The sequence below is a fragment of the Pleuronectes platessa genome, chromosome 6 (assembly GCF_947347685.1).
Source record: "Pleuronectes platessa chromosome 6, fPlePla1.1, whole genome shotgun sequence".
Lineage (NCBI taxonomy): Eukaryota > Metazoa > Chordata > Actinopteri > Pleuronectiformes > Pleuronectidae > Pleuronectes > Pleuronectes platessa.
In genome coordinates this window covers 5,160,763-5,187,801 of record NC_070631.1, presented here as the reverse complement: position 1 = coordinate 5,187,801, position 27,039 = coordinate 5,160,763, and the positions used below count along the sequence as shown (strand labels likewise).

Sequence of the window (27,039 nt, the reverse complement as noted above, 5' to 3'; positions counted from 1 at the left end):
ATCTCACTGAGTTATGAATAATGCAGTGAGATGCTGCTCTTCAGTCGTGGGCCATGTCTGGTAGAGTGAGATACGGCAGAGCAGCCGCGACCCGACACCTGCTCGGTGTGAACGCTGCTCGGTGTCTCAGCGTGGAGAGTCGTACCTTGAGCGGGGGGGGGAAGCTGCATCGCTGCTCATCCATCCTGTTGCCCTGCAAGAGAGGGAGAGGGAGACAGAGGGGTCACTGGTGAAAAGGTGGCCTTGCATTCAACACACAAAAAACCATTCACACACCAATTATTGATAAGAAATATTAAAATATTAAATACACACACAGCAGAGCAGTAATCATGTTCTGAGTGCAGTGGCAGAAAATGATCAACCTTGTTATATATCGACACAGTTTTCCTACGAGTTGTGCAGCAGGCAAAGTCGTAGAGGGACAGATGGAAAGATAAGGACGGAGACACATTACACACACACACACACACACACACACACACACACACACACACACACAGCAGGGCCACCGGCGGACCATTAGAGGATAATAAAGAGCAGGCAATTGGGAGTGACTGGAAAATCTGTTAGCTCACAGAGGATGTGTGAGAATAATAAACCCCGGAGATTATAAAGCTGAGAGAGCTACCTGACACCCTCGCAATAAAACTACACCGCAGGACCTGAGGTGTGAAAGAGGGTAAGTGATTGGGGGGGGGGGGGGTGCGGTGATACAATGAAGTATCGCTGCATAAATAGAGGCCATAGTGATGGAGTCAAGGAAGAGGACACATCATACGTGAGAGATTGTCTGACTGTGGGGACAACACCTTCCTGCACGTGTCACATCCCATTCTGAGGGACAGGTATCGACCTCTGCCTGTGAACGGTTGTGTTTTCACTCCTGTCTGTGTGTATCGAGAGGTTTGTTAGTTAGTTTGGAAACAAAGTTACACAAAAAAATCAACCGAACGGATTCCCACAGCACTCGGTGGAAGGATGGGCAGGGAGAGAACCCAGTAAACTTAGGTGTGAATCCAAGGGAATAACCCACGTAACAGGCATGGAACTGATGAAGGTGACATTCCTTGTAGCTGTGTACCGATCTAGCTCTTCTCCTTTCCCAGTGATGCCAAAACAAACAGGTGACAGACACTGAGGCCGCTGAAATGATAATGACTGTAAGTGAATTAATAATTTCTGCAAACAACGGCCGGTCTGTGCTGAGGCGTTAATTGCTGACACACATGGACCGAGTAATTAGGAGTTCTGATGTTTATCAGGAGCACGTAATTAAAACAAACATCCTTCCAGAGCTCGGAGAAACCAGGAGGTGAGATTATGAGTTTATACAGAGGCTGTTACAACAGAGAAGTGTGAGTGACACACGTATGAACACTCTCAATCTAAAAACCACCACACTCAGGGTCCTTCTCGCGGGCAGAGAGATAAGTGTGGAGGGCGAGTAGAGGGTGGAAGTGCTGCAGAATTAGTCAGAGACACTGGTTAGTTGCTTGGTGAGTAGAGTTTGAAGACCGGAGGACGGAGGACAGAGATCAACCATGATCGTCTTCTTACCTGCATCTTCTCAATCATTTCAAATAAATCTGGGCTCTGGGGAGAGGAGAGTGACATGAAATGGTTTTGAGTTGAGTTCATTTGTTTTCCAGTTTGACTCTGCTCAGCACACATTTTGAGTTTATTGACTCTGGCTTTACATTCTCATTCTACATTCTCACACACCACACTGCTCTGATAATTGCAAGATCATAATATTTTTCTTTCATACTCTGGTTCTGTGGGTTTTCTCATGCACATGAAGACATGAAGAGTCTAACTCTAAATTGACTGTATATGTGAATGAGAGCATGAGTGGTTGTTTATTGTACAGTCCAGGTTGTTCCCGGCCTCTCGCTTCAGTGTCGGGATCTGCTCCAGCTCCCCCCCCCATGACCCTCACAGGAAAAGCGGTTAACATAATGGATGTTGTCATTATTAAATTAAATATTTAGGATTATGTTGAAGAGTTATCGTTTCCCTTTGCCATAAAACGCTTGAGCTTTTGATGACTAAAAAAGCTAATTAAGACAAAAGCCTTTTTATCCAATTGATGTGCAGAGAAATGTACATTTTGTTGAGATTACACTTACACAGAGATCAACTACCACTAGAACATGTGAGAAATTTAATGAAAAAGCTTATAAAACTTTGGGGTTATGGGCTAAAGCTCTGAAAAAAGGTACAGTCAGCAATAATCATACATTTAAATCACAGGAACAGCCTTTACTGTCTGACATCCAGAACCTATTATCTGTAGTCTGCTTCTGAAATGTCAATTATTCTTTATCAGAAATTTAACATACACACATATTTGACATATTAAGTTGATAAAACAGCAGGAACTGTGTTTTCAGAGCTGTCAGTCACCTGGAGAGTTATGATTGATCGTTTAAAGTGTTAACCTATTTCTCAGCACTGTCCAGTAAATGTCTAAGTGGGTGAAGCACACCTCTTCTGTCAACTGTTCCCATTCAACACAGGCAAAGGTCAGACTCATCTGATTCAACATTTAATCAGATATCATCTCTTGCCTCTCCCTTGTTGCTCCTCAAGTCGAGCGAGCCCGACCTGCGTCTCCATGTTAAACACTCACCTAATTCTCCTGGAGCCCGAACCACAGCTGTTGTGTCCTTTGAATTTCTTCATGCAAAACGTGGACGCATGCTTCAGCCATGACTGTGACTGTACTCACTGCAGAGGTCTACGAATGACAGGAGTCCACAGGTGCACGAGTCTGAAGGGGGGGTCACCCAGTGGAGCCTGAAATACTCTAGTTCTGTCCTCACTTTGTGTACAGAGCAATTGTGCGAGTAAAGTCCTCCGCCATGTGCAAACAGCCGTCTGCCACAATCCCTGAAGGTAAACAGCCGCGGCTTCAACAACGTTAACCAGAGATTACAACAAAAGGGAGCTGTTGTTGAGCCTCGTATTATCTTTGGTCTTAAAACAATAAGCACATTAGACATTAAACTGTGTGCCCCTGCCCAGAAGGCTTGGGAGTGTCTGACCAAATCTTGAAATGTAATGTGTTTCTTTACACTCCAGGCAAACACCTGATACTAGAACAAGAAATGTTTCCCCACTCAAACACACGTATTTCCTCAGCTCATAAGGCACCACTGTGTATGACCTTGCATGTTTTTGCACCAGCAGCATTCATTTCACTTGAAGCACTTTGTCCAAGTGATACAAACGCTGCCAAACTCTTAAGTTAATTTGACCGTTAAGTGGAATTTTTTTTTTCCCTTTCAGCGTTTAAAAAATAGAGCTGCTTACGTGTTTGGGTTTCTTCCAGTGAACCTTTGTCATCAGTGGAGCACTGAATTCGCTGTGAGCCATCGTTCCCAGTCCCTACACTGGCATCCTGCAGCATCAAACAAAAGCTGCGTCGACTTCAACCACCAACAGGTCTGGAGTCAGCTCTCCCCGCCGACTGCTGCCTCTCGGTTAAAAGGTAGAAAGTTGACTGTGTCCCACTGCGACACCTGAAGCAAAGCTGCATCCCAGCTAACTGGAAAAAGTGGATCAGGCAAAGTTGAGGACAAGATCCGCAGGCTCTCCCAGTGTGCTCTGAACACACACCATTATCAGCACGTGTATCTTGTGTCTCAGGTTGCTTTGCCAAGGCAGCTGTTATCACATAAAGTTTGGATGAATAATCCCCTTGTGTCTTCTGCTCATCCGTCCTCGTGACACTCGCGCTCTCTTGAACGTTTTGTTGGCGGAAATCCAAACCAAAGATCATCCATATTTGTCTTCATCACTAATCCCCATCTTGACTTAGGCTGTCATGTAACTCAGAGGTGGAGTCGGGTACTCTTAAGAGGCAAATCTTTCAACGGCACCCTAATCATATATCGGAGCTGTGTGGGCAGTCCCATGTACAGGATATGACTACCAAATTAAAAAAAGACAGCTGTGAGCACACATAAGGAGGTAGAGGGATGAAGAGGAATGTTTTAAAGTGCGTAAACTGCAGTGGCCACATAGAGAAGACCAGAAAACCATCTTGCAGAGGTGGCCGTCGAGGAGGAGGTGTGGGAATCATGTATGGAGCCACGTCAGCACACAGTGTAGGTGTTGGAGCGGAGACCTTTCATTAGGGGACCTAATAGGATCCTCATTATGACAAGATCCAAATTAAATGCACAAGAGGAGGAATCCAGAGACTCAGGTCGTTAATGATCTTGGATCTACGGTGTAGATCTGGTTCTGAGTGCAGGATTCGGCCCCAGCTCATTTAAGGATTTCACTTACATCCTGAATTTATGGAGGGTCATAAGAATGTATCCCCCGACTGGTGCAACTTCTGGGAAGAGCAGGCTGTAACTCACCTGCTGGCGTTTTATGGTTTGATGGAACCGTGTCTGCATTAGCCGCCGTGCACGACCACAGCGAGGAAACACTGTGCACGAGCACCGGGCCGTAACATATCAAGGGTTTATGTGTTTGTCTGTGAATCCTGGCGCTGTTGATTTATGTGTCTTATCAAGATATACAAGCTTCTCTCTTGTCTTGAAAAACACACATTGGGAAAAAACTGTTTGTGTAGCTTCTCCCAGAAACAATATTGAATAGATTATCGATATGAGAGTTTGGAGCCGCTGTTTGGGGCAGTAACAGTAAGTGGTGCAGGGTTAATTGCAGATTGACCTGGTTTTCGAAGGGCTCTGGTTAAAGTGATACACTCCTCTGAGTCTTGCTCCATTAAGCCCTTATTAGACCATTGAACATCACATTAGCATGTTGTGCTTCGATATCCTCATCAGGCCTTTCCCTTCCTGGAACCCAAGTATAAAAGGGGGATGAATTGGACTTTTACAAGAGGCAAGTAGAATATTTAGATCTCATTTTTACTGCATCTCACACATCTATCAACTCATTCAAGACATCTCGGTCTGTATGTGGCTCGGATATCTCAGGAACTGTTCACCTTATCGACTTCACACTAGGCATGTGTATTGTTGAGGGCCCAAGGAAGTATGGTGCTAAATTTGATTTGATTTGACGCAACAATAATAAGACATTTTGAATAAACAGGCGACCAGCGCGTTCACGACAACAGATTCTCCTGTTTGTTCTTATTTGAGTCGAGCTGCACAGAACTTTGAATCTTTGAGTTTTTCCTTGGTTCTTTTATAGTTTCAGAAAGTAAAGCTGCAACCGGCATCACCACAGGAAAATCCAATAGCTCATTCCACACAGGCCGGTTTAGAACGGGCAACACACAAGTTTGTGTAATTACAAATCCGTATATAGTACATTTGTAATGTACTTTTCTGCTGCTTCTCTTTCCAGGATGTGCAGAGACCTACTGTAAGCCGTGATTTCAGTGGCGTCCTTACTGGTTATATCTGTCTCGAGTGTCATGGAAATCTGTGGGCACACATGGACGTCTCAAAGATCTCCTCCTCATGTCTGACTCATTGTAACTCGTAAGTCTGAGGCACCTACAGATGGTGCGAGCGGCGGGGATCAGGAGCAACTGTTAAACAGCCCATTCTCCAAATTCTCCTCTAATCCCTTCCCCCCCCCCCCCCCCCCCCCCCCCCCCCCCCCCGCTCGACTCAGATCAGGTCCGATTGCGAGAAGTCTAAGCCCCGTCCCAAAATGTGGGGAGGGACCATTTGAAACCAATCCGACATGAGATTGTTTCCACTTTTAATCACCACAGAGCTCAGCTTTTCTTCCTCCCCCGTCTCTAAAGTATCTTAAAATATCCCTGGGAGGCTTTTCAGGCCGGTCGCTCATTTATAAAGATGAGCCCTGCCGAGGATAGACGTGACGATTCAGAGCGCAAGATGGATTTGATGTGACGGCCTGAATACATTTATTGAGATTATTTCCTCCTTAATCATCTCCACTTCCTGTCATTTACATTCTGAGTCTTAAATTACAGCAATTGAGTCTATTCTCATATGATTTCCACTTAAGTGACAGATATCAGAGCGAGCTAAGCTGATTCATAAATACTCAGAATCTAAAAAATCATAATTTTCTTGCAAACAAATCACATTCTGATGCAACAAACCAAATAAAGTATATTAAAGAAAATGTAATTATTGCAAACCAAAAAAAATCCGGCAAAATTGAGCTTGTCCTTATTAACAGCCTGTGAAATGGCTGATTATTTTTCACTGACTCATTATTTTGGAAGGCATGAAAACAGCTTGATCATTTGAACCCTGCACATCCACTGATGAAAACTGATTTCTCTAATTCGATGACACATCCTAGATAATCGTGGGGGCGGAGAGGTTTGTCCTTTGATTTAACAATGACAGACTTGTGTTGTGTTGTGTTTTGCGTTGTGTTTGCTTCGATGGAGTCAGACTTGTGACGCTACAGGGCCTTAAAAATGTATTTCTCTTAATTGAATCAGGAAAACAGTGAAGAATAAAAAGAAAGTACCGCAGTGCACAGACCACAGAGCGAGAGAAGGTGGAGAGAGGAGATGAGCAGAGACACCTCACAAAGATCACAGAAGAAAAGGTCACACAGAGTTTTATCAGAGGAGGTCAGAGGTCAAATTGTAAAGTCCCCCTTCCCCCCCCCCCCCCCCCTCCCCCAGCGTTGTGTGTTCCCCTCCTACCTTGGGGAATGGCGAGGTGGTGTATGGGAGTGTGGGCTGGAACAGCTGTGGCTCTAGTGTTGCAGAAATCCGCGGGTCACTCCCATCTTGTTTCCTGCAACGAGAGACAGATGCAAGAGAATCGGTCAGTTTGAGATCGAGGGAGAGGACAGTAAACGTTGTGACGCCACCAAGTGTTGGTCAAATCGTCCATTTAAAGAAAATAAGGCTTTTAATTTATCACAGTTGAAAAAAGTAGAACAAAGCTACAGCTCAGATTACAGAGAGATAAGATAAGAACTGTAGTTGTGTTTGATTTTCTCATAGGGAGTCACATGTTTTGTGTTCTCGTGATAGAGGGATAAACCTGGTTAAACCTTTTGAAACATTCAAAAATCATGCATTTTAATACAACAAATATTTCCTATCATAACTGAGCAGGAAAATACAAGTTACGTCTGATACTTATACTGAGAAGAGGTTTGGTGTCTTTACAGCATTTGCTAAATAAACGATTACCAGCATCCACTGCTATTCACTTCAGGGATCAATAGGGACGCAACACACATATATTTTTCCATTTACTCAAACAGAGCATCTCTCTAACTCCAGAGAGTAACAACACCAACGCAAAAATCAGAGCTATACCACTGTCACGCATCCTTTGCTCTAAACTCGATATCTCAACCTAGAAAGGCTTCGTCCCCTCAGGACCACGGATCGATTCCCTCCTACAGCGGGCCGGTTTGCACTGCAGGCTTTCAATTGGTTTTATTAATTCAGGCTGTTTCAAAAAGTGATTGATCTGTATGACAGTGGAGCTGGAACGGTCCAGCAGCATGTACACTGCTGTGTGCAGGCGTCAAAGAAGGTTAGAGCAGCTACACTGGAATATGATTCATATCACGATGTGTACACAAACCAAACAGCAGCAAACTCCAAACATAGAGGAATATTATCCAGTGCGTTCAATAACTGTAAAAAAAATACAGTGGCTGTAACAGTGACACAGCATTTAGTCATATGAGTGAACGTTTGCAGCTCTGTTGGTCGGATGATGAAGAAACAAAACAGCCGCTCAGGAGAAACTGCATGAGACGAAACTGTTTTCACATTCACTGTGTTACTCAGTGAATCAAGTGCGTCTGAGGAAACTAGAGCATGAATCATTAACGTGCTGCTATTACACAACAAGTGGATCTTCAATCATAGAGAAGTCCTGCGTCATCAAAGTGAAGCCGGGAACAGTTTCTGAAGCCTTATTCTCACTGGGCTCAGTAAACGTGAACCAGGCCGGTGACGTGAGGTTAGGTGAGGTGCCCCAGCAGCCCCAGCAGCCCCAGCAGCCCCAGCAGCCCCAGCAGAAGCCCCAGTAGCCCCAGCAGCAGCCCCAGCAGCTCCAGCAGCCCCAGCAGCAGCAGCACCTCTCCCCTGGGAGAACAGGATACGATGAGGCGTCAGCTGCCATGAACTCTTAATTAGAAGTAATGCACAATAGATGGATGCAGGGCACACACACACACACACACACATATCACACACAGAGACACACACACACACACACACACACACACACACACGGAGACAAACACACACACACACACACACACACACACACACAAACACACAAACCTATTTATTCATGTAAAAGGAAATGCTTCTGTTTCTTATAGGTGTTATATTGATAAAAGAAAAGTAAACTTTTATGCAATAGAATAGAATTCACTTGTTAATGTCTTTTGCAAACTCGCAATACTGTAAAAACACATAGTAAATAATAATTAGCATGAATTAGAGATAAGCCATATGCACACACACACACACACACACACACACACACACACACACACACACACACACACACACACACACACACACACACTTATGTATTCATGTGAAGGGAAATGCTTCCATATCTTCTAGGTTTTGGATTGTCAGATAATATTCATGTATGTGTTCTACTCCGCTTTGCACATGGCAAAAACATAAATAATACTTAGCATGAATTAGTAACAAGATCCATATCCACACACACACACACAGACATACACACAAACACACACACACACGCACACCTTTATTAATACATGTGAGGGGAAAGGCTTCCATTTGTGTTTGAACGATATTGTACTACACTAAAAAGAAGAAGAAACACGTCATGCATCAGTGTGTGTCCACGCTCCTACACATGTTAATACTGTACAAAATACATAACAAATAATAATTTGCAATATATACACATCTGTATGTAACTCTGGCAAAGAATAAGAACACAAGAATGTCCATTTCAGACCATAACAAACTCCTGCATTATCCCAAGCATGTGGTCCAGCACACACACACTTCTTACTGCACACACACAAACACACACACACCTGCCTCCTCTGTGTGTAGGTCCACCCTCCTCCAGATCAGTTTGCAGCACTGAGCCACCGCTTCATCCCAACAACCACAACAAATTACATAACGCACACCCCAGCTGGTGGACCACGCACAGCCACAGAAATCATCGGCGTGAGGAGAAGTCACAGCACGTCATCCTGAGCGAGGGCGAGAAACTTACTCACAGCACGGCGGGGGGGGGCGGGGGGGCGCTCCCTGGGAAGTCCGGACAGTGACCAGCACTCGGGCAGATGACTCACTGTGGCTGCTGCTCCTCTAAGCAAAGCATCTCACTGTCCTCTCCTCTCCTCTCCTCCCTCTCTCTCTCTGTTGTATCCTCTCCTCCGCTCTGTCTCTCTGCGTGTACTCTTCCCCCTCTCTCTCTCTCTCTCTCTCTCTCTCTCTCTCTCTCTCTCTCTCTCTCTCTCTCTCTCTCTCTCTCTCTCTCTCTCTCTGCAGCTCCAGCTCACTTGCTGCCTCCCATCAGTCGCTCACCTGCTGGTCCCAGCTCTCAGCTCTTTGGAGTGTCCGCACCCTGAGTGAGCATCCTCTCTGCCGCTGACTCTCCTCCCACTCAGCCTCCCTCTCCCCCTCTCTCTCTCCCTCCTTCTCCCTCTCTCTCTCTCTCTCCCTCTCACTCTCTCTCTCTCTCTCTCCCTCTCCCTCTCCCTCTCTCCCTCCCTCTCTCTTCCTCACGCACACTCGCACTCTTTGGCTGTTACTTCACCCATCCCCACCCTCTTTGTCTGTTCTCAAGCTCTCACACAAACGCACACACACACATACACACATGATCTGGTACTTGACAAAATCCCAAAACTGTAATCCACGCAACAACCCCCCCAACCACCATCATTGCCTTCAAAGCAGGAGACCCTCCCCCATCACTCATTCAGGGGGCAAGTGAAATCTACAGCCCAGAGAGAGAGAGGGGATGACTCGGGTAACAGGGGGATGGGGTGGGGGGGGGGGGGTGCCTTCAGTCCCTACACAAGCCAGCGAGGGCTGTTGCTGTGGCAACAACCTCAGCCACATGTGGTAAAAAAATAAAAATAAATAAACCTCTCTCATACACATTCATGTTCACGGTGATCTGACTCGGCTGATCACCGTGAACACCGAGCTCCCGGAGGTGCACAGACGTCGCTGCCTCTCCGGTGCTCACTGTGCAGGACGGGGGAGCACGTGTGTGGAAGAGGGTTTTAATCACTGCAATGAGTCTGATTCAGTCCCCAGTGCACATGTGTGCGTTTGCTGCACTAAGCTACTGTCGGCAGTTTCCCAGCAGACCCATGACTTGTGTCACCGCTGAGGCCTTTTTTTTTTCTTCTGCTAAATCCCGGCTAAATAAGTCTCTGATGCAGTGAGAGTGTCGACTCATCTCTCGTCTCATTAGACAGCTCCACACTGGGCGGGCAAGCACCTTAAGAGTAAAGTGGTGTGTGTGTGTTTGGTGTGTGTGTGTGTGTGTGTGTGTGTGTTTACTCTTCTGTATGTGTCAGACCTGAGGAGATAACGAGGGGATTACAGCACAGTCCTCATCCTTTGCCACATTAAGAGCTGTGTATTGTGATAAACAAAACCAAATAATCTTCTCGTGTCCAGAGGTCACCGGTAGAAAAACAATCGTCACTGAACAAAACAACAACAACTAGTGTGTATATTTTTGATGGATGATCCGATGGACCAGGAGATCTGGGATTAAAAAAGACATGAACATGTCGCCTGTGACAGCTTTGTCAATAGATGAAAACACATTATCAGATAAGAGCGGGCAGATTTGGGCTGAAGGTCCTGTTTGAAATCTGATTAGCACAGAGTGGTGGTTTCAACACGGATCATTGCAGCTGGTTCCTATCGCAGCCACATGGATCTGCCATGACACCCGGCCGCCTCCCTGAGACCCGGCCCCCCCTGTGCACGTGGTGATGGAATAATAATGAATAATAGCAGGATAGGACTAAATCCCTCGCTACATAGGGAGCTGATCTCCTCCTGTGTGGAGGACGATAGTTGGCTTTTGAATTGATAGCGTCCTCCCGGCTCTAATGTCTTCTGCAGAATGCCTCACTAAATCCCTTCTGAGAAGCCCTGAGGGATTCCCATCCCATTAGCCTGGTGAAATGTCCTGTGGTTCCTCCCCTGCCCTGCCCTGCCCCCACACCACGTTCCCTGAGAACTGCTGCTGCTGTCCAGAAATCTCCCCGTCTCCCACTTCCCTCTGCCTCTCTCACTTTCCCCGGCCAAGACATGTTAAATAATGATACTATATCCCTCGAGACACAAGCTCAAATAATGGCTGAGGCGAAAGCGAGCTAAGGATCCTGAGAAGTAGAGTAGAACGAATCAGGAGTCGGCAACTGTGTGTCGGAAAAAACAAGCTTCATTCTTATATACGTATCTGAATTTATACAAATTAAATGGAAAGTTCCTACCGCTTCAAACTCGTGTTGTTATGCAGAGCAGCAAGGCATGCAAGGAGTGTGTGTGTGTGTGTGTGTGTGTGTGTGTGTGTGTGTGTGTGTGTGAGCCAGCGATCCCACAGGCCACTTAATAAAGGCTCAGTTCTGCAATCAGAGACACATTATACACCTCCAGCATGTCAGGGGTCTCCAGCGGGCAAGATGGCTGCTGCTCTGAAATATGAATGAATGGTTATTTATGTATAACTTCCACTGAGCAACTCCCACAGAGGTTTAATTAGCGTTGGTCAACCTCAGGGGAGGGGGGGGGGGGGGGGGACAGCAGCATCCGGCAACACCGAGCCACAGCAACAGTGAAATATAGTGTGGGAAATATATATATATAAACACATAAATATACACTGTACAACAAAAGCTTATAAAGAACAGTGTTGCACAAATAGAGCATACACCCACAAAATAAAATTGTCTCTTTTTCATTTAATCCCAAAGTGGTAAATGTTCTCAGAGGAAAAACAAGTCGGCCATCATTGGATGACGCAGGTCTGAAGGTTCTGCTGCTGCTTCCCGATTCGTCAAAAACCCGACCCCAGTCGCTCCTAAACAAATGGGCTGTGTGTAATCAAGCCTGTAGCGTGTTTGCAAGACAAAGCAGGAGTTCAACTGCTTCCTGACTTTGGAAAGGAACTTTACATCCCCCACCACGAATTCTCTGCAGCGCACCTCAACCCCACTGTGACTGTGATTGTGAGTCGGTTACATGATCGTGACGCAGATTTTGTTTGAATGCCTTGTTCTGAGCCGGGTAATAATGGGGCTAAATGGAGAAGAGGGAGGGAGGGGGGGGGGGATATGAGTATGATGGTGTTAAATATGATCTTTTCTCTCCCAGTAGATCATATCCTTGTATCCTGGTTGTGTTTGGCGATGAGCACAGTGACTATTTGTGCCAAAAGTTAAAAACTGTTGACTCAATAGTTCCACCAAACATTTCACTAAAGATCAACCTCAAAGTGTCACGTCAGACAATTCAGACATTTGACCTCAATTAGTGTATAAGCAGTGTGAACAGACCCAGATAGGATTTATTCATGCTGTGCGCTGTATGTAACGTGTGGATATTAACTTCTGCAGTCACGCAGAGACACATTCAGCTGGGAGATCTCTCTCCCCCCCCCCCCCCCCCCCCGTGTCATCATTTATTACACGATAACACTGGAGTGCTCAAACGTTTGGAGCCGCTCCCCTGGTTCGACGTTTTCCAAATGTATCATGAAGTGGAAGCAGCTGCTGCCTCGCCCGCCATCAGTTCTCCAGCAGCCACAGATAGACCGAACACATGTGCTGTGAATTATCACATAAATAGAACCAGCCGCTGCCTTGTCCCCCCCCCCCCCCACCCCCCCACTCAGACTGACCTGATGCATTCTAACAAATGGGAGTTGGATTGTATGTTGGCTGCACTTTGAGCCTCCGATGAGCAAATCTGTCCCGACCAGAGGATCTGAAATGTCTTATTTAGGTGGAGGCTCATCTGTGCACAGTTTATTTATATATTGTGAATCATTTATAAAGAGTCACCTCTATGTGTTTTAATCTGTCAATCAGGGGGAAGTGACATTAAAAACCACCTCTTTGTCCGATCTGCTCCTGAACATGTGAAAGCACCGGGGGCCTTTTGTCCTTCAGCCATAAAAGTTACCGCTGCCACAATCAGGCAAAAGCAAATACTGGACAAAATTTAGAAAGCAGATAAGTCTGAAAGGTAGTTTGTTCCCAAGGGAACTGCGCCTCTAAGAGTCCTCTTAAACACACAGCTAGATAAGGAAATCATATTTAGTATTCCTTATCACGACAGTAAAACACACCAACTGTTTCTACTCCGAGGCACAGGGGCTCAATTTACCGCTACCCCGGCTGCATTCAAGCCGAGAAAAGGAAAAAATACTTTTGACACAATGGCCGCACAATCAAATGCCACATGCTGGGAATTCTAAATAATAAAGTATCCGCGGGATCTGATGCGTGAGGAGACTCCTGGATTGGTTGTCTTGAGCTCACACCTCTCTCTCCCCCCCCCCCCCCCCCCCCTCCTGACAGTGGGTCATATTCAGTATGCATTAACAGCCGCGGAGCAGCAGGTGTTTTTGAATAACGCATGTTCGTCCGACCAAGCGTTCCAGATTTTCAGCTCGTCTTATCTCTCACAACATCCCTGTCCAGCTTTCCTCGGTAACACGGCCCCCAGGGGAAATCACAGGGATGCAGATGTGTCTTTTCAGCGAGCAGGGGTCATCCTGTGCACCTCTGTCGTGTGATATTAGAGCCATGAGGGTGTTCAGTGATATTTATACCCTTCTCTCTGTGAAGTGAAACATTCTTTTTGTCAATCAAAACCAGAGCAAACAGCAGAATTACTCCAGAATCTTATCAGGCGAGAGTTTCTTATCCCACGGGACAGAGATAGCAGGAGGCAGCTCGCTATAAAAGCTCCTGGACGCAGCCTCCTCCTCACTCCGGCTCACTGCAGCATCCGCAGCAGGAAAAGGGCCAATAAACAGGCTGCACAATGGAGGTCCCCAGACATATGCTCAGGGACGTACCCATTCACAAACACTACAGCAATGAAGACCTTAGCCCCTCATGTTCAGACCAGAAGAGGCCGCAGCCTCGACAGACTGCCTCAGGCTCGACGAGGTGAACTTCAGAAAAGCTGCTGGAACAACTTTTCTAAAGAACAGCTCAGAGAATCAGATAAAGTAAAATGGAAAGTGGTCCTGTCAAAGTTCCCCGGCGCCCTTCTCACCCTTCTGCAGCCTGCTGTCATCTGAGCTTTTTTTTTTGAAGACATCTTGTGCCTGTGCTCCATGATGGATGACATGTTAGGATTTGGATTATTCAGACGAGTAGAACCAGGGGCGAGCTTGTCACTTTGGTTCTATATTTAGTCCGACGACAGGAGACTCGCAGAGAGACAGTGTCGCCTGATCGGCCCTGACAGCTCGCTCTTCCTCTACGTCCGCTTCTGCAGACAACTCGGCTTGACGTGCACAGATGAGCGTGCACGGGCAAACTGACACCGGGCCGGGGCTTCGTGGAACAGTAGGCGAGCGCCTGTGCAGAGGGAAGGAGACGGAAGGGTGATGCAGAGTGACGTCTCCTGGGAAATCAGTGGACACAAACAGACGAGTGCTTACAGTGACCCCTCCTAAGTGATTTGGGGGCCGGACACAAAAGATGAAATGGGCCTTGAATTTAGACAGCGTTATTAAAAATAGATCGTGGGATTGCATCACACAGTTTTGTTATAAATAGCAGCAGCAGCTTTAAAATAACCTGTTTTTTGGGATGCCAGTGCCTGCAGAGCACAAAGGCAGATATCTGATCAGTCTAAAAAAAGAAAACAGGCATAATTAGGTCCCGTGAGATTCTGAATTTGTGAAGGATCCAACTTGAGGACTTGTTATTTAGTATCTATTTACTGTTATATAATAATAAATATATATATATTTAATAAAATACATATTACTATATCAAGATGCATGATGCAAAAACTTTAATGTCATTGTGCAACAGCAACCTAATTATCCTCAATCAAATTGTGCCTGTTTTACGATTTCCAAAAGAATTATACAAATATGACTAAGAAGCAACAATATAATAAAATATAAGCAAAAGTTGAAAATAAAGTTCATCAATAAAAAAGTATATGATATAGATTATATTCAACATAATATGAAATATATATCAAATTATACGTCATATGTTATTATAAATCTGTAATATTTAGTAGTAGTAGTAGTGGTAGCAGTAGTAATAAGGGTATTATTTCATTATAAGTGATAATTTATTGTTGACCGCAACTGAATGATCCTCTTTTTGCCACTAGAGGGCAGATGATTTGATAACTACCTCCTACACAATCAACCTCAAATAAAGACGTATATATACAGTGTATAAACTCAATAAGTGCGTTGGGTTCGAGGTTAACGTCCCTGCTCCTTTATCCTGCATTTGAAAATACAAACTGACGTCAAGTACTCTGACGTCTAACCTGGAAAAAGACAAACACCCGAGGGAGGGTCCAGCACTGCAGACCTGTGCTGCATGAAGGGCGGGTGAGCTGAGGCGTGGATAAAACAGAGGGATCAGGGGCCAAGTTGTGTGAAAGAATACACAGGAAGTTACACAATGGACAGCCTGCTTCAATAATCCAACAATAATCCATCATGCTCCAGGGACTGACAGAGACACAGGCAGAGTGCACTTTGTGTCTGGATGTATGTTAGAGAGAGGGAGAGAGGGAGAAAGGGAGGGAGGGGGAGAGAGAGAGAGAGAGAGAGAGAGAGAGAGAGAGAGAGAGAGAGAGAGAGAGAGAGAGCAGTGCCCTTATACAACATCTCAGTGTAACCATTATCCACACCAGCAACACTCTCCCATTTCCTCCCATCATGGGAGCTTAGCAAGAAAGGATTACAACCAATTACAGGCCTCCCTGGGAGAGAGAGAGGGGGGGAGAGAGAGAGAGAGAGAGAGAGAGGGGACCTGGAGGATCATCTGTTTATTGTGTTTGACCCGAGATGACCAGATGGAAGATCATTCAACATTCAATCAGCGGAATGAGCGCAGGGGTCAAAACCCAACAACGGAATCACATTAAACACCTTCAACAGGTCGGGAGTCATCATCCACTGAGGGTCAACAGAACGTATGTGATCCAGCAGAGCATCAACGCGGGGGGGGGGGGGGGGATAAGGCCATGATATGGATAATCTGCTCACACTGAATCTTACAGTGCACTCTTAAGATGTAGTAGAAGGTAAAACCGTGTTGGTTTCCATTGTAATTTCAAATTAAGTACAAGTTGTTGCGTCTTATTAGCAAACTGTGATACAAACTGTGTAAACACATCATCTGCATTGATCGTTTTCTTGAATATTGGCATCAGACAGACGCGCTATGATTCTGTATTATCCAAACGTTCTCACGGCAGATTAAAGAGAAACTCACCAGAATTTCCTTGGCCTTCCAATTCGAAAAGGCGAGCACGGCATTCTGCAGGATTTGTTCAGTCAAAGTTTCTCTATTGGAGATTTTAGCCCACGGCCCTGATTTCAAACTAAACTTCCTCTCGACATACAGCACCTGCAGGACGATTTTGACTTTGACTCTCCAAGATCTATTCCTGCACCATTGCTCTGCAACATCAGCAGTTTGTGAACGATCTGTCACAATCTGTCACTTTGCTTTCCACAAACTCGCCCGTCTCTGCTCGGGTTTCATTCTGCAGACATCCCACTTCACTGGTCTCCTCTTTCTCTTCCGGTCACATCACCTCATCCCCTGACTTCCACCTTATCCTTCTTCCTTCTCCTCAAAGCCTCAATTCTTTTTTATCTCCAGGGCTCTTTTAAATCCTCTTTCCGACGCTCCTCTTCCTCCTGCCTCTGCGGCTGTGTCCCTCCTCTTCTCCTCCACGGTGCAGGAGCAGTTTGAAGCCCGACTGCCACACTGCAGTCTCAGAGAACAAGCCCTCACTGCTGAGAGACGCAGGCCTGTAGCAGGTGAGAGAGATCCTCGTGCATCTGTCGCCGAGGAGTGATGATACTGCAGCGTTTAACCTCCTGCAGTCAGGCGGAGGCGGTTGAGGGCCAGACATTCGTGCCACCACACCTCACGCTTTCAGAGTAGTTTATCCGCAGTGGCAGGAGTGTGTGCATGCTCAGCTCCCTGCCTGACACACACACATACACACACACCACTCAATCCTGCCAGCACTGCAGAGATGGAAGATGGACCAGGTATCTGTTTCCCCACTGCTGCCCATCTGCTCTACCTTTTAACGCTCCATTCATCTTACTTACAGTCCACTCTGGGGACTGGTCCACACCCACACGGTCGACCATCTTCTCTGTTTTGTCCAAATTTGAACCGTAAAATGACAAACAGGAAACAGAACAACTCACCATTTGCTTCTGGCCTTGGCGAAGGTCTTGTCCACCCTGGAAAAATAAAAGCACAAGTTAATGGACAGATTTAAAAGGGTCAGGGTTAGTCAACACAAATTAAAACCCAACTTTTGACACTGTGGTTGTCTATATTTGGGGTTAATCTGTCAAAAAATAGCCCAAGCTGTTAATAACTCCACACAAAAAAACAAGAAAGATTTGACAGAACATCAGCACCAGGTGGCACATGACTGGAATCCTCCACTTACTAATAGTTTCCGTGTCTCGTGTCTTTCCCTGCATGAGAGTTTGCTCAGGCTCATTTAAGTGTGGACAGTGCACAGGGACAGTGGAGTGTCCTTCCCACTCCACAGCCCACTGAACTGAGAGGCTGGAGACTCAGTGGGCCGGGTTACCCTGAAATAACTCCTGCCATCTGTTGAAGTAGCATTTCCAGGGATGATTACTCGCCTGATGTCTCCTGAGACTAAATGAACCTCGTCCTGGGTTTGAATCTGTGCAATGAGGCTGATTACTCACCGACAGCCCAGTTTAAACTATCACGTGTCCTCAGGTCAGGCTGGATAAACAGGTCTGAGCAGTAATCAGTGGAAACAACAGCCAGATGATGCAGCGTTGGGAAGCCATCGGTTAAGAATGCAGGGTTGGGTTTCTCCCAATAGATGGCGCTGTGTGTGCAGAGAACATATCAGCCTCTGGCAGGTGAGAGTCAAGACAAACTTCTACAGCTAAACTCCACTGACCAGAATCAGGATGTCTAGAGGAGGCAGGATCATTTCTTTAGAACAACCTGACAAACCACAAGAACCAAATACTTTAAACTTGATAATCAGAAAACAACACAACAACAAACCATGTGACATCTCTACAGATGCAGCAGTTTAAGTCCGATTTACGACAACAAAGTTGATACACGACACTGACAACTGCCGCCCAGTGAGGGAGTCATGGCTGCAGGCCTCCCAGCTGGTGGTGGCGACATGGAGCAGAGGGAATGTTTAGTATGTCTCTCAGGATTTGTTGCCTCCCCTCAGAAAGCAGAACTGAGATACATAATAAAAACTAAAATGATAGACGAGCGCACAGAGGCCAAGGCACAGTGGTTCCCCTTAAGAAACCACAATTCAATACAATAGATCTGGATTTTTATATAGAAACTCATAAATGTAGAGAAAAGAAGTTCACAATGTTGAAGAAATTGATTTGTTTAAATCCTGGAAATGCGACTTTGTCCAAATCTTCACCAAAATCTAAGTAGTTCTCCTGCTGTTACTATGCTCATGAAAACAAAACTCCGTACAAAGATAATATAAGATATATTTAAATTCCTTTATTAGTCCCACAATGGGTAAATTTGCAATATGACAGCAGCAAGAGTGAAAAGTTACATGCAATACTTAAGTTTAAGGATAATAACACTTAAATGTAATAGTAAAACTATAGAAAAACTATGAATGGAATAAAAACTAATTTATACAGTGTAAAAACCAGAAAACGATCTGCAGTGTTAGAACATGTACAGTGAAAGGATTGCAATAGAGTTATATTCACATATCTGTTCATACATGAATATCAGAATCCATCAGGCGACCAGATAACACCTGATATTTTGCTACAAGTCAAAAAGGCCAAACTTCAAACAATCATCCTCTGGGGACCATGACTGTCAATGTCAGTTGAGATATTTCAGTCTGGACCACAATGATGGACCCACACACACACACGTTGTCACACACATTTCCATGAAAACAGAGTGACAATCCATGCCATGAGTCAGGCAGCAGAGGCAGCCGGTGTTTACATTCATGCATGTTTATCAACACACGTCTCTAAATGTCAATGATGCAGGAAATTCCCACAGAGGAAACATTAGGACCCAGAATGATTCTACTTCTTCTTTTGTGCGGAGAGAATCTCAAAAGATAAATGAAAGCCTCTAAGACTTCCTCCTTCTGAGAAAACAGTGTCAGTGAGAGGAAACAGGCCCTGGGGTGGAGGGGGGGGGGGGGGGGGGGGGTTAATATGTGGGGTCACCAATCATCCGACTGGTGTTGTTTCTAGTAGGTCGTCGCCTGATACTGAGACAGATTTGGTGGTGATGGTATAACTCAAATCTATATCACCAGTGTCGAGCCTGACATGTATGTGCAGATAAATCATTTCTGTGTCGGAGGTGGAGTTCGAGGAATCAGCAGAAATACGTCTGTGCACTCGTCTGGGGAAAAGTTGTTTTCACACAAACTTAGCATCACTAAGAAAAACATTTTCTGAACCTCATCCTGTGCTGCTCACGCCGTTCTCAGGTTTCATGGGATTCCCGTGAAATGAAATCAACAGGGGAGTGTCGAGATTATTGAATAAAAAGTGGGACAGTACGGGAAATTCTCAACAATGCAAAACAGAATGTGATACCCCAGAGCTGAGAGCTCCTATCAAAACACAGTCACAGATAATAGAAGGAACTGTTAAACATTTAATGTTGTAAAATGAATTCAATTTTCTTGTGTCAAGCTGCAAAAACATGTGTCCCCACACTCATATATAATGAATATCGCATTAATGTTTTGCAACAAGCTGAAGAAGGGTCAGAACTATGTTGTTTTCAGATAAGAGAAAAAGAATAAGAAAACAGAAGAAACAGGAAAAGCTGCTGCGAGCTTTCATTTCTATCGTTTACTTTACTTTGTACAATTTGATTAAGGGAAAAAGAAGAAATTGCTGAGTCAACTACGGACCTAATTTAGACTTCTGCTAACAATGTTATTTCTCTAAGTCGATCAAAGGAAACAAATAAATCCATTGCACGCTCGGCAATCAGTCAAATATTTTACTACTTCTCTAATTAGAAGTAAAACCAAAGTCATCCCCCAACGTAAAAAAAGATATTTCAATTCTAAAGTAAAGTCAACCTGGACTGTGCAGGTGAGATAAGAAAGATTCAGAACGTGGGACAAGAACGAGTTGTGAAAATCTCTCGGTCTTCTCAGAAATAAAAAGAATTCACTAATGCATCTGTGGGCCGTGAGTCTTTGCACGGTGAAAACAGTGTTAAACACAAACCAGTGCATTTAGGAGCATGGGGACGAGTTACAGTGCTGGGTGGTGGTCAGATACTGGCAAGTTGTTTTTTCATTCTTCAACTACGCTCTCAGCTAGGTGTCAAGCACAAACTGGTTCCCACAAGGCGGGGTCCCTCAAACCCTACAGGCCCATCACCGTGTCAGCAGCCGAGAACACATGACAACTGGTTCACTCGCCGTAATCTGACTTGAAGCGCTGCTCGTAATTCCTCCTTCCCAGCTGCAAACTTTTTTCCCCACTTCAGAAATCAGCTGAGGTCTGTGGTTTACATCCAGTCCGCTGCAACGCTTGTGGCAAGTAGGTCACCAGACAGAAGTCAGCCTGGAAATCCAGCTTAAAGCAAACAGGTTGTCTGTTCAGCCTCCAATCGGCAGCAGAAACATGTTCATGCTGTGATAATTCTGTATCTGAAATATAAGGACCACTGTAAACTCAAGATAATCCGGACAGAGGCCAGCCTGCACACGCTGAAAACCAAATCATCTGGAAAACGCCGCGGACTGAGTCTGAGAGATCAATGCAGCCGTTCACTGTGTCGCCTTTTAAAAGAGTTCGCTGTGTGTTTTATTTAAAAAGCATTAAAGAACGTAAACACTGGGAAATTACCTTCTGACATTCAAATCCATCAGGAAAAAAAGAGTAGTCACAGGCAAGAATAAGGCCTTATACATAAAACATACATTTTAAATGTGTAATAACTAATATCGTGAAGATAATAGTAATAAAAGAAATGATTCCTCTTATTATTCCTGCAGCTACAGTAGATTCTGGTTGAGTCAGGGTCAGTGCTACTCACTCAGCAAGAGTTGAGAACATGCTGACTCGGCTGTTTGTGACTGTGCAGTTTCAACTTGATACTCTCCAACAGATACAGGGGGTTATATAGAACCTACCTGTGGCCGATTCACTAGAAGAGTTCATAACTCCAAGCACCAAATATCACACACTCATGAATATCAGTCCCCAACGTGGCTGCATGAATTATTCTCAGAGGAATCAAGGAAAATGTTGAAAAATGCTTTATCTCCTCTCCCTTTTTACGTAATCCTACAAACAAACACAAAACAATCACCTTAGCAGAGGCAATAAAGGAATGTGATTAGAAATATGATTATGCATAAGCTGGGTAAACAACAACTATATATTTCGCAAGCATTAAAAGCCCAAAGTTCAGGGACTGGCAAACTAATTACAGTTCATCCAGTCGAGGGACATAAATATCTGAACAAAATGTCACAGCAATCCATCCGGGAGTTGTCAAGATATTTCACTAATAGCACAAAAATGTCACCCAGCCTGTGGCGTTGGAGGAAAAAGTCAGGGGATCACCGGTCACTGTAGGATGGAGTATAATTTCAATCCATCACATCAGAGTGGTGTACAGCAAAGGTGGATGCTCGGACATACACAGTGTGTGAGTCTGTTCAGTGTTTTCCCCACAACATGAAAACAACCACATCTGCAGTCAGACGTTCAGAACACGGCCGGGTGGTGTCAGGAGTAGATCCACAGGAGGACAGACGAGGCCTTGAGCCCAACAATCGCTATAAATAACGCTCAGGGAAGCAATAAGTCACATTGTCTGAGGAAAACAGAACGTGACCAGATCCCAGACCAGCTCCTGTGTCTGGACCCGGCGAAGGCCTGAATGAGCCTATTGACGGAGACGTGAGGGCAAAGTGGCTCAATGTTCTCATTTAGATGCTGTACAGTGAGATACAGTGAACACACACAAGAACACGCACACACACACACACACACGACATGTACATCAAGTCAATACAGAAATGTGATGAGTCATGTCATGATTATTGGTATTTTTAACTGTTGTGTTGTTTGTGTACCTCATGGACTGTTTACAAAGATGGAGGAACCTGAAAGTGAAGCCACATGCTGCGTCTCCATTAAACCACCGGAGCTCGGAATATCCGACCCCGGAGTCAGAAGGTGCAACTGGAACCTCACAACCCCCCCCCCCCCCCCCCCCCCTTTGAAATCCAAGACCACCCCTCCAGATATATCGACAGCAGTGAACACTGTTGTGTTGACTGTTTACTTGTCGTACACGTCCAATGTTCACTTACTGTCTGTGGACGTTTTACGCGTGATGTGTTATTATGACCTGAATGCATCTGGGGTTCTTCGGGTGTGACGTCATTCCGAGGGCCGCGGCAAAAGCCCCCCCCCCCCCCCCCCCCATCCCCTGGTGGCTGCTGACGCTGACTTGTGATTGGTCGAGCACGTTTAGCAGCGTGACCCCGCCACAGCGAACACTACTGCACAGACTCCTGGCTCCAAACGCGTAAAATGGCGGCGTTCATATCCAAGATATTCCCTCTTTATATACACACTACACTGAAAGTTATAATTCTGTATTGTAATGCAATGACAGTATAACAATGAGATAGATATTAATAATCGTGTCCACCCTCGGCCTATCCGTGGCACACCCCCAAGTAATCTCGCGGTGTGAATTGTTGTCAGCGTCAGATCAGTGACTCACTGTGAGTCGCTTGTTTGAAGAAAACCTGGTCTAGATAAAGATGTTTTTGAAAAATGGTTTCATGTGAAAGAATGGAAGAAATCAAAAACAGTCAGCTAGAGGTGTTAGACATAAACTGTGGGAGCTCTCTCTCTCTCTCTCTCTCTCTCTCTCTCTCTCTCTGCAGAGGTTTGTGTTAACATATAAAACATCTTTCTCTCACTTTTTGAGTTTCCATGTTGTGAAGCATGAAGTTGGACTGAGGCCACACACCTGCTCGGACCAGGACGTGCTGGACACACGAGGCTCAGAGACGATGATGTGCACGATTTCAAGGGAAATAGAATCCCTGATGTTTTTATTCTTTTATCGGAGCAAAATTAAGTTAACGATCCCTGGCCCCCTCGGACATTAGATAATTAACTGCGGCCCATCCGATCCCTGCCTATTCTTCTTTCGCGGATGGCTTTTCCATTGTGAATATGAATGTGAATTGTCAGAGTAAATATGCAAGGTGAACTGACTGAGTGGGAACTGGAGAGCCCTACATCTCCTGTTTGTTTTGCCGCTGCCCTTGGAAGGTACTTGAATGGCCGTCCTGTTCTCAAGTATCTGCCTCGCGCTCTAATCATCTTTTTTCTCATGCAAACGTTTGCTTTTCTCAGACAAAAGGGACAGTCTCCACGTTGTCCTCCTGTTGTCTCTGCTTCAATAATCAATACAATAAGCCTCGGACAAGAGATCATCACAAATCAAATAGACAACAAAGGCCTCTTTTCTTTTTTGCAAACAACAGCGAGGTGTGAAACAGCAGCTTTTCATTAATGAATCTGTCAATTCGCCTTTTTGCCGAAGCCACAAACTACACAAAAACACCCGAGAGTTTTTAGATTAATATTCTTATTATGATCAAATTACCATGAACACTGGGAAACACACCTTTTCCTTGTCTACTTTTCAAATCAGCTGACCAGAGAAGCAGAAAACAACAGTGTGGGGTTTTTCCACTCTGAGCAGCACTTTCATGAATTCTTCTTCCTATACATCACGGCCACATACACCAGCATTGTCCGTGTTGCCTGAAGGCCTCGTCACTGAGGTTTCTGGAGAAGCATGCAGCACACAAGCCATAGCTCTGTGTTTATTTCAAGATGTAATGGTTAATGAGCTGCAGACAAACAGCAACACACTGTATACCAGCTCCAGTTTGTCTCATGTGACAACAGGCGGGTGCAGCCTGTTTCCTCAGGAGGAAAACTTGGAGGAGAATCAAAAGGAAATGAAAGATCAGTGTTACATCACGGCCGTGACCTTCCCAAAGCGAAAAAGACACGAGAGCTCTGATTAAGTGGGAGCCTCATTAATGGTTGATGTCCAAATTATAAAGCGTGCTGAGTCCAGCAGAGACCGATCTGCAGAGGACAGAGGGGGCCGGCTCTCCGTCGGTGAATAGCGATGGGCTGCAGGGGGCAGAGTGTACTACAGATCACCTGCTGATGTGAGAAATCAGTCTGACCTATCGAAAGGCCAAGTGCCACGGCGTCCAGGGCTGCGGCTGAACACAACACAGAGAAGCAGCTTGTGTGATTCACAAAAAATAAGAAAGCGATGTGTGCGTCTCCCCCCCCCCCTCACCTGCTGAGGAAGATGCAGGTTTATTAGAACTGATCATTTCCTAAGATGAGAGAAAGAGCAACTATATCTGGATTGGAATGAAAACCCTAAAACCCAAATAAAAGATGTAATACGTATATTTTTATAGCACATTATATATCTTGAATTTTATGATTTATGGTTAAATGATTTCACATTGTGAATATATAGAATATTTATAATTCAGTTGACCTACACAGGCAACTACCAGGCAAACCTCCATCAAAGCTACAGCCCATCTCAAAATGTTAAAGAAAGTGGGGAAACAAATCCTGCATCCCTCTAACAATTAATGGTTTCTTCCTCCGACCCTCCACAAACTTTCAAGGAGATTGACCGAGTAGTTTTTGAGTAATCGTGCAAACAAATGTCAGAAAACACTTGAATGGCTCAAAGTAGAGTTCAAACCTCCACCAAGGCCCCACAGTCCTCTCACATTCAATCGAGCTGCACCTTATTGCACAAACTCAAAGATAACAGTCGCTTCTATACGCCAGGTTTCTTCCATCAAGATCCATGAATTAATTATAAATAACCTGTAGTTATAATCCTGACAAAACCAAACAAGACAACTGCTGGTTTATCAAGTCTCTAAGACCAAGATGCTTGAAGACGTCTGCAAAGCTGTGAGGGGAAGTGAACAGAAATCCAGCTGATCCCAGTGGCACCAGTTAAACACGAGGTCGTTTGATGGTCCCAACCCACTGGACACCGACAGACTGCAGGACTCATAAAGTGTCTCAAGTCAAATACTTTCCAAAAAGAGAGAAAGTGTCCTTGTAGATTATTCCAAGGAGAAACTACGGGTCGATAATATGATGCATCACCAACGTTCTCCCACTTCTTAATGCACCTCCTGTCGTTAACGTGCATCACCACTTGGCCAACAACCAACACACACTTCAATTAATACTGAGGCCGCTACACTATTACACTTAAAACTGCTCCACAGCCCAGCCTCACAACATCAAGTGCGTGTGTGTGTGTGTGTGTGCATTGATTGTCCAGGCTTTGTTGTTGGGCAGCACAACACAACACGTCCTCGAGGGGAGGCGGCCAGGTGCGTGTTCACCTACTGCTCAGATCTGTGAAGTCTGAAGTGGGTCACTCTAAGAAACACACAGATTATCACAGCAGTGAACTGGGCAGCAAAGGATGTTGATGACTGGCAGAATGCACATGAATGCAAAACATAGAAATAGAGTAAACACAAGCAAATAACGCAGTGGAGAAATGAGAGCAGGCATTTAAGGTATCTGCACAGTTCCCTGCAAACCATTGTCTCTGTCAATAGCCTGTAATATAACTTCATCTATACATCCGAAATGTCAACAAACACACTGTGCATTGACTTTACAAGTGTCACTCACAATGATTCATCAACAAAACAGCCACTGCAGTGTGATAAAGGTTCTGATTTATAATGGAAAGCCACAGAAATGTCACACTGGCCCATGTGATACAAAAGCTGCTCTGATAAATAGAGCTGCAGACATGCAGGCAGAAATACAGGCGCAGAATCTGCACAGTCATCAAACGAGGAGACGGAGACATGCACACAGACAGACACACACACAGACACACACACACAGACACACGCACACACAAACACACACGCACACCCACACGCACACATCACCACCTTAGGAATATGAGCTAAAGAGATGCTCAGTTTTTGACAGAATTATGAGGAATTTCATTTCTTACCCCCCATAGGCTCCAAAAGTGAAACTCCTCTTTCTCTGCGGCATTCCGGCTAATGGATACGGGTGAGTCAGTCAACTCGGTGCTGAATGGAGCCAGCGCTTGTGTCACTTACGCTGACTAGGCATGTGTGTGTGAGAGAGAGAGAGAGTGTGTGTGTGTCAATGTGTGTGTTTGTATGCTCTGCCTGCTGTGTGAGCTCCACTCCCCCAGCCTGCCTCTTCCTGACTCACACGCCTCCTTCACAAACAGAGGGGTGGGGTGGGTGGGGGGGAGGAAACGAGGAGAGGATGAGGGAGGAAAAGGGAGAGAGAGAGAGGTGTGTGTGTATGGGGGGGGGGGGGGGGGGGGCTGCTGACCATGCCAGGGAACCAGGCGTGTGGTGGTCTCACGTACAGGTTCACAGGAAGCTTTTTTCATTTCCATTTAACACTAATCACAAAGGCACACCAGAAGATTGTGGATCGTTTAAATATATTTTATTCCAAATGGCTGAAGGCAAAAACACAGAGAGAATTTTCTCGCCCCACACGAGTTCTCCCTCTCTCTGTGTCCCTGGAAGGCAGCTGGTCGAACAGGCTTCAGCCCGGGGGAGCAGCTCCTCTCCTGCACACTGGAGGTGTCGACCTCCTCCGAGCGAGTTGCTGATCTGTCGCTGATAATTCTTCCCGTCAGCTCCGGCATGCACATGAGATAAAAAGGAAAGTGAATGAGACACAAGAAGGTTTTCCC

The 27,039-nt window shown here is 45.3% G+C and overlaps 1 protein-coding gene across 9 annotated transcripts in view; it reads right to left on the bottom strand.

The window, feature by feature from the left end:
• Positions 1-26,494, bottom strand: part of rap1gapa (RAP1 GTPase activating protein a) — a 39,863-nt gene extending 13,369 nt beyond the window's left edge. For 3 of the 9 annotated variants that reach the window (XM_053425661.1, XM_053425658.1, XM_053425666.1), the window contains exons 1-5: positions 26,311-26,492; positions 17,385-17,420; positions 6,635-6,728; positions 1,561-1,596; positions 146-193 (exon numbers count right to left, since the gene is read on the bottom strand). In XM_053425661.1, coding sequence (XP_053281636.1) covers positions 146-193; positions 1,561-1,596; positions 6,635-6,728; positions 17,385-17,420; positions 26,311-26,354 — 258 coding nt within the window. In that variant the 5' untranslated portion in view covers positions 26,355-26,492. Of the gene's footprint in view, positions 1-145; positions 194-1,560; positions 1,597-2,635; positions 3,271-6,634; positions 6,729-17,384; positions 17,421-17,635; positions 17,901-26,310 lie in introns of those variants that run through there. The other 6 variants (XM_053425662.1, XM_053425660.1, XM_053425665.1 and 3 more) reach the window with 6 other exon arrangements.
• Between the last annotated feature and the right edge of the window lie 545 nt (positions 26,495-27,039).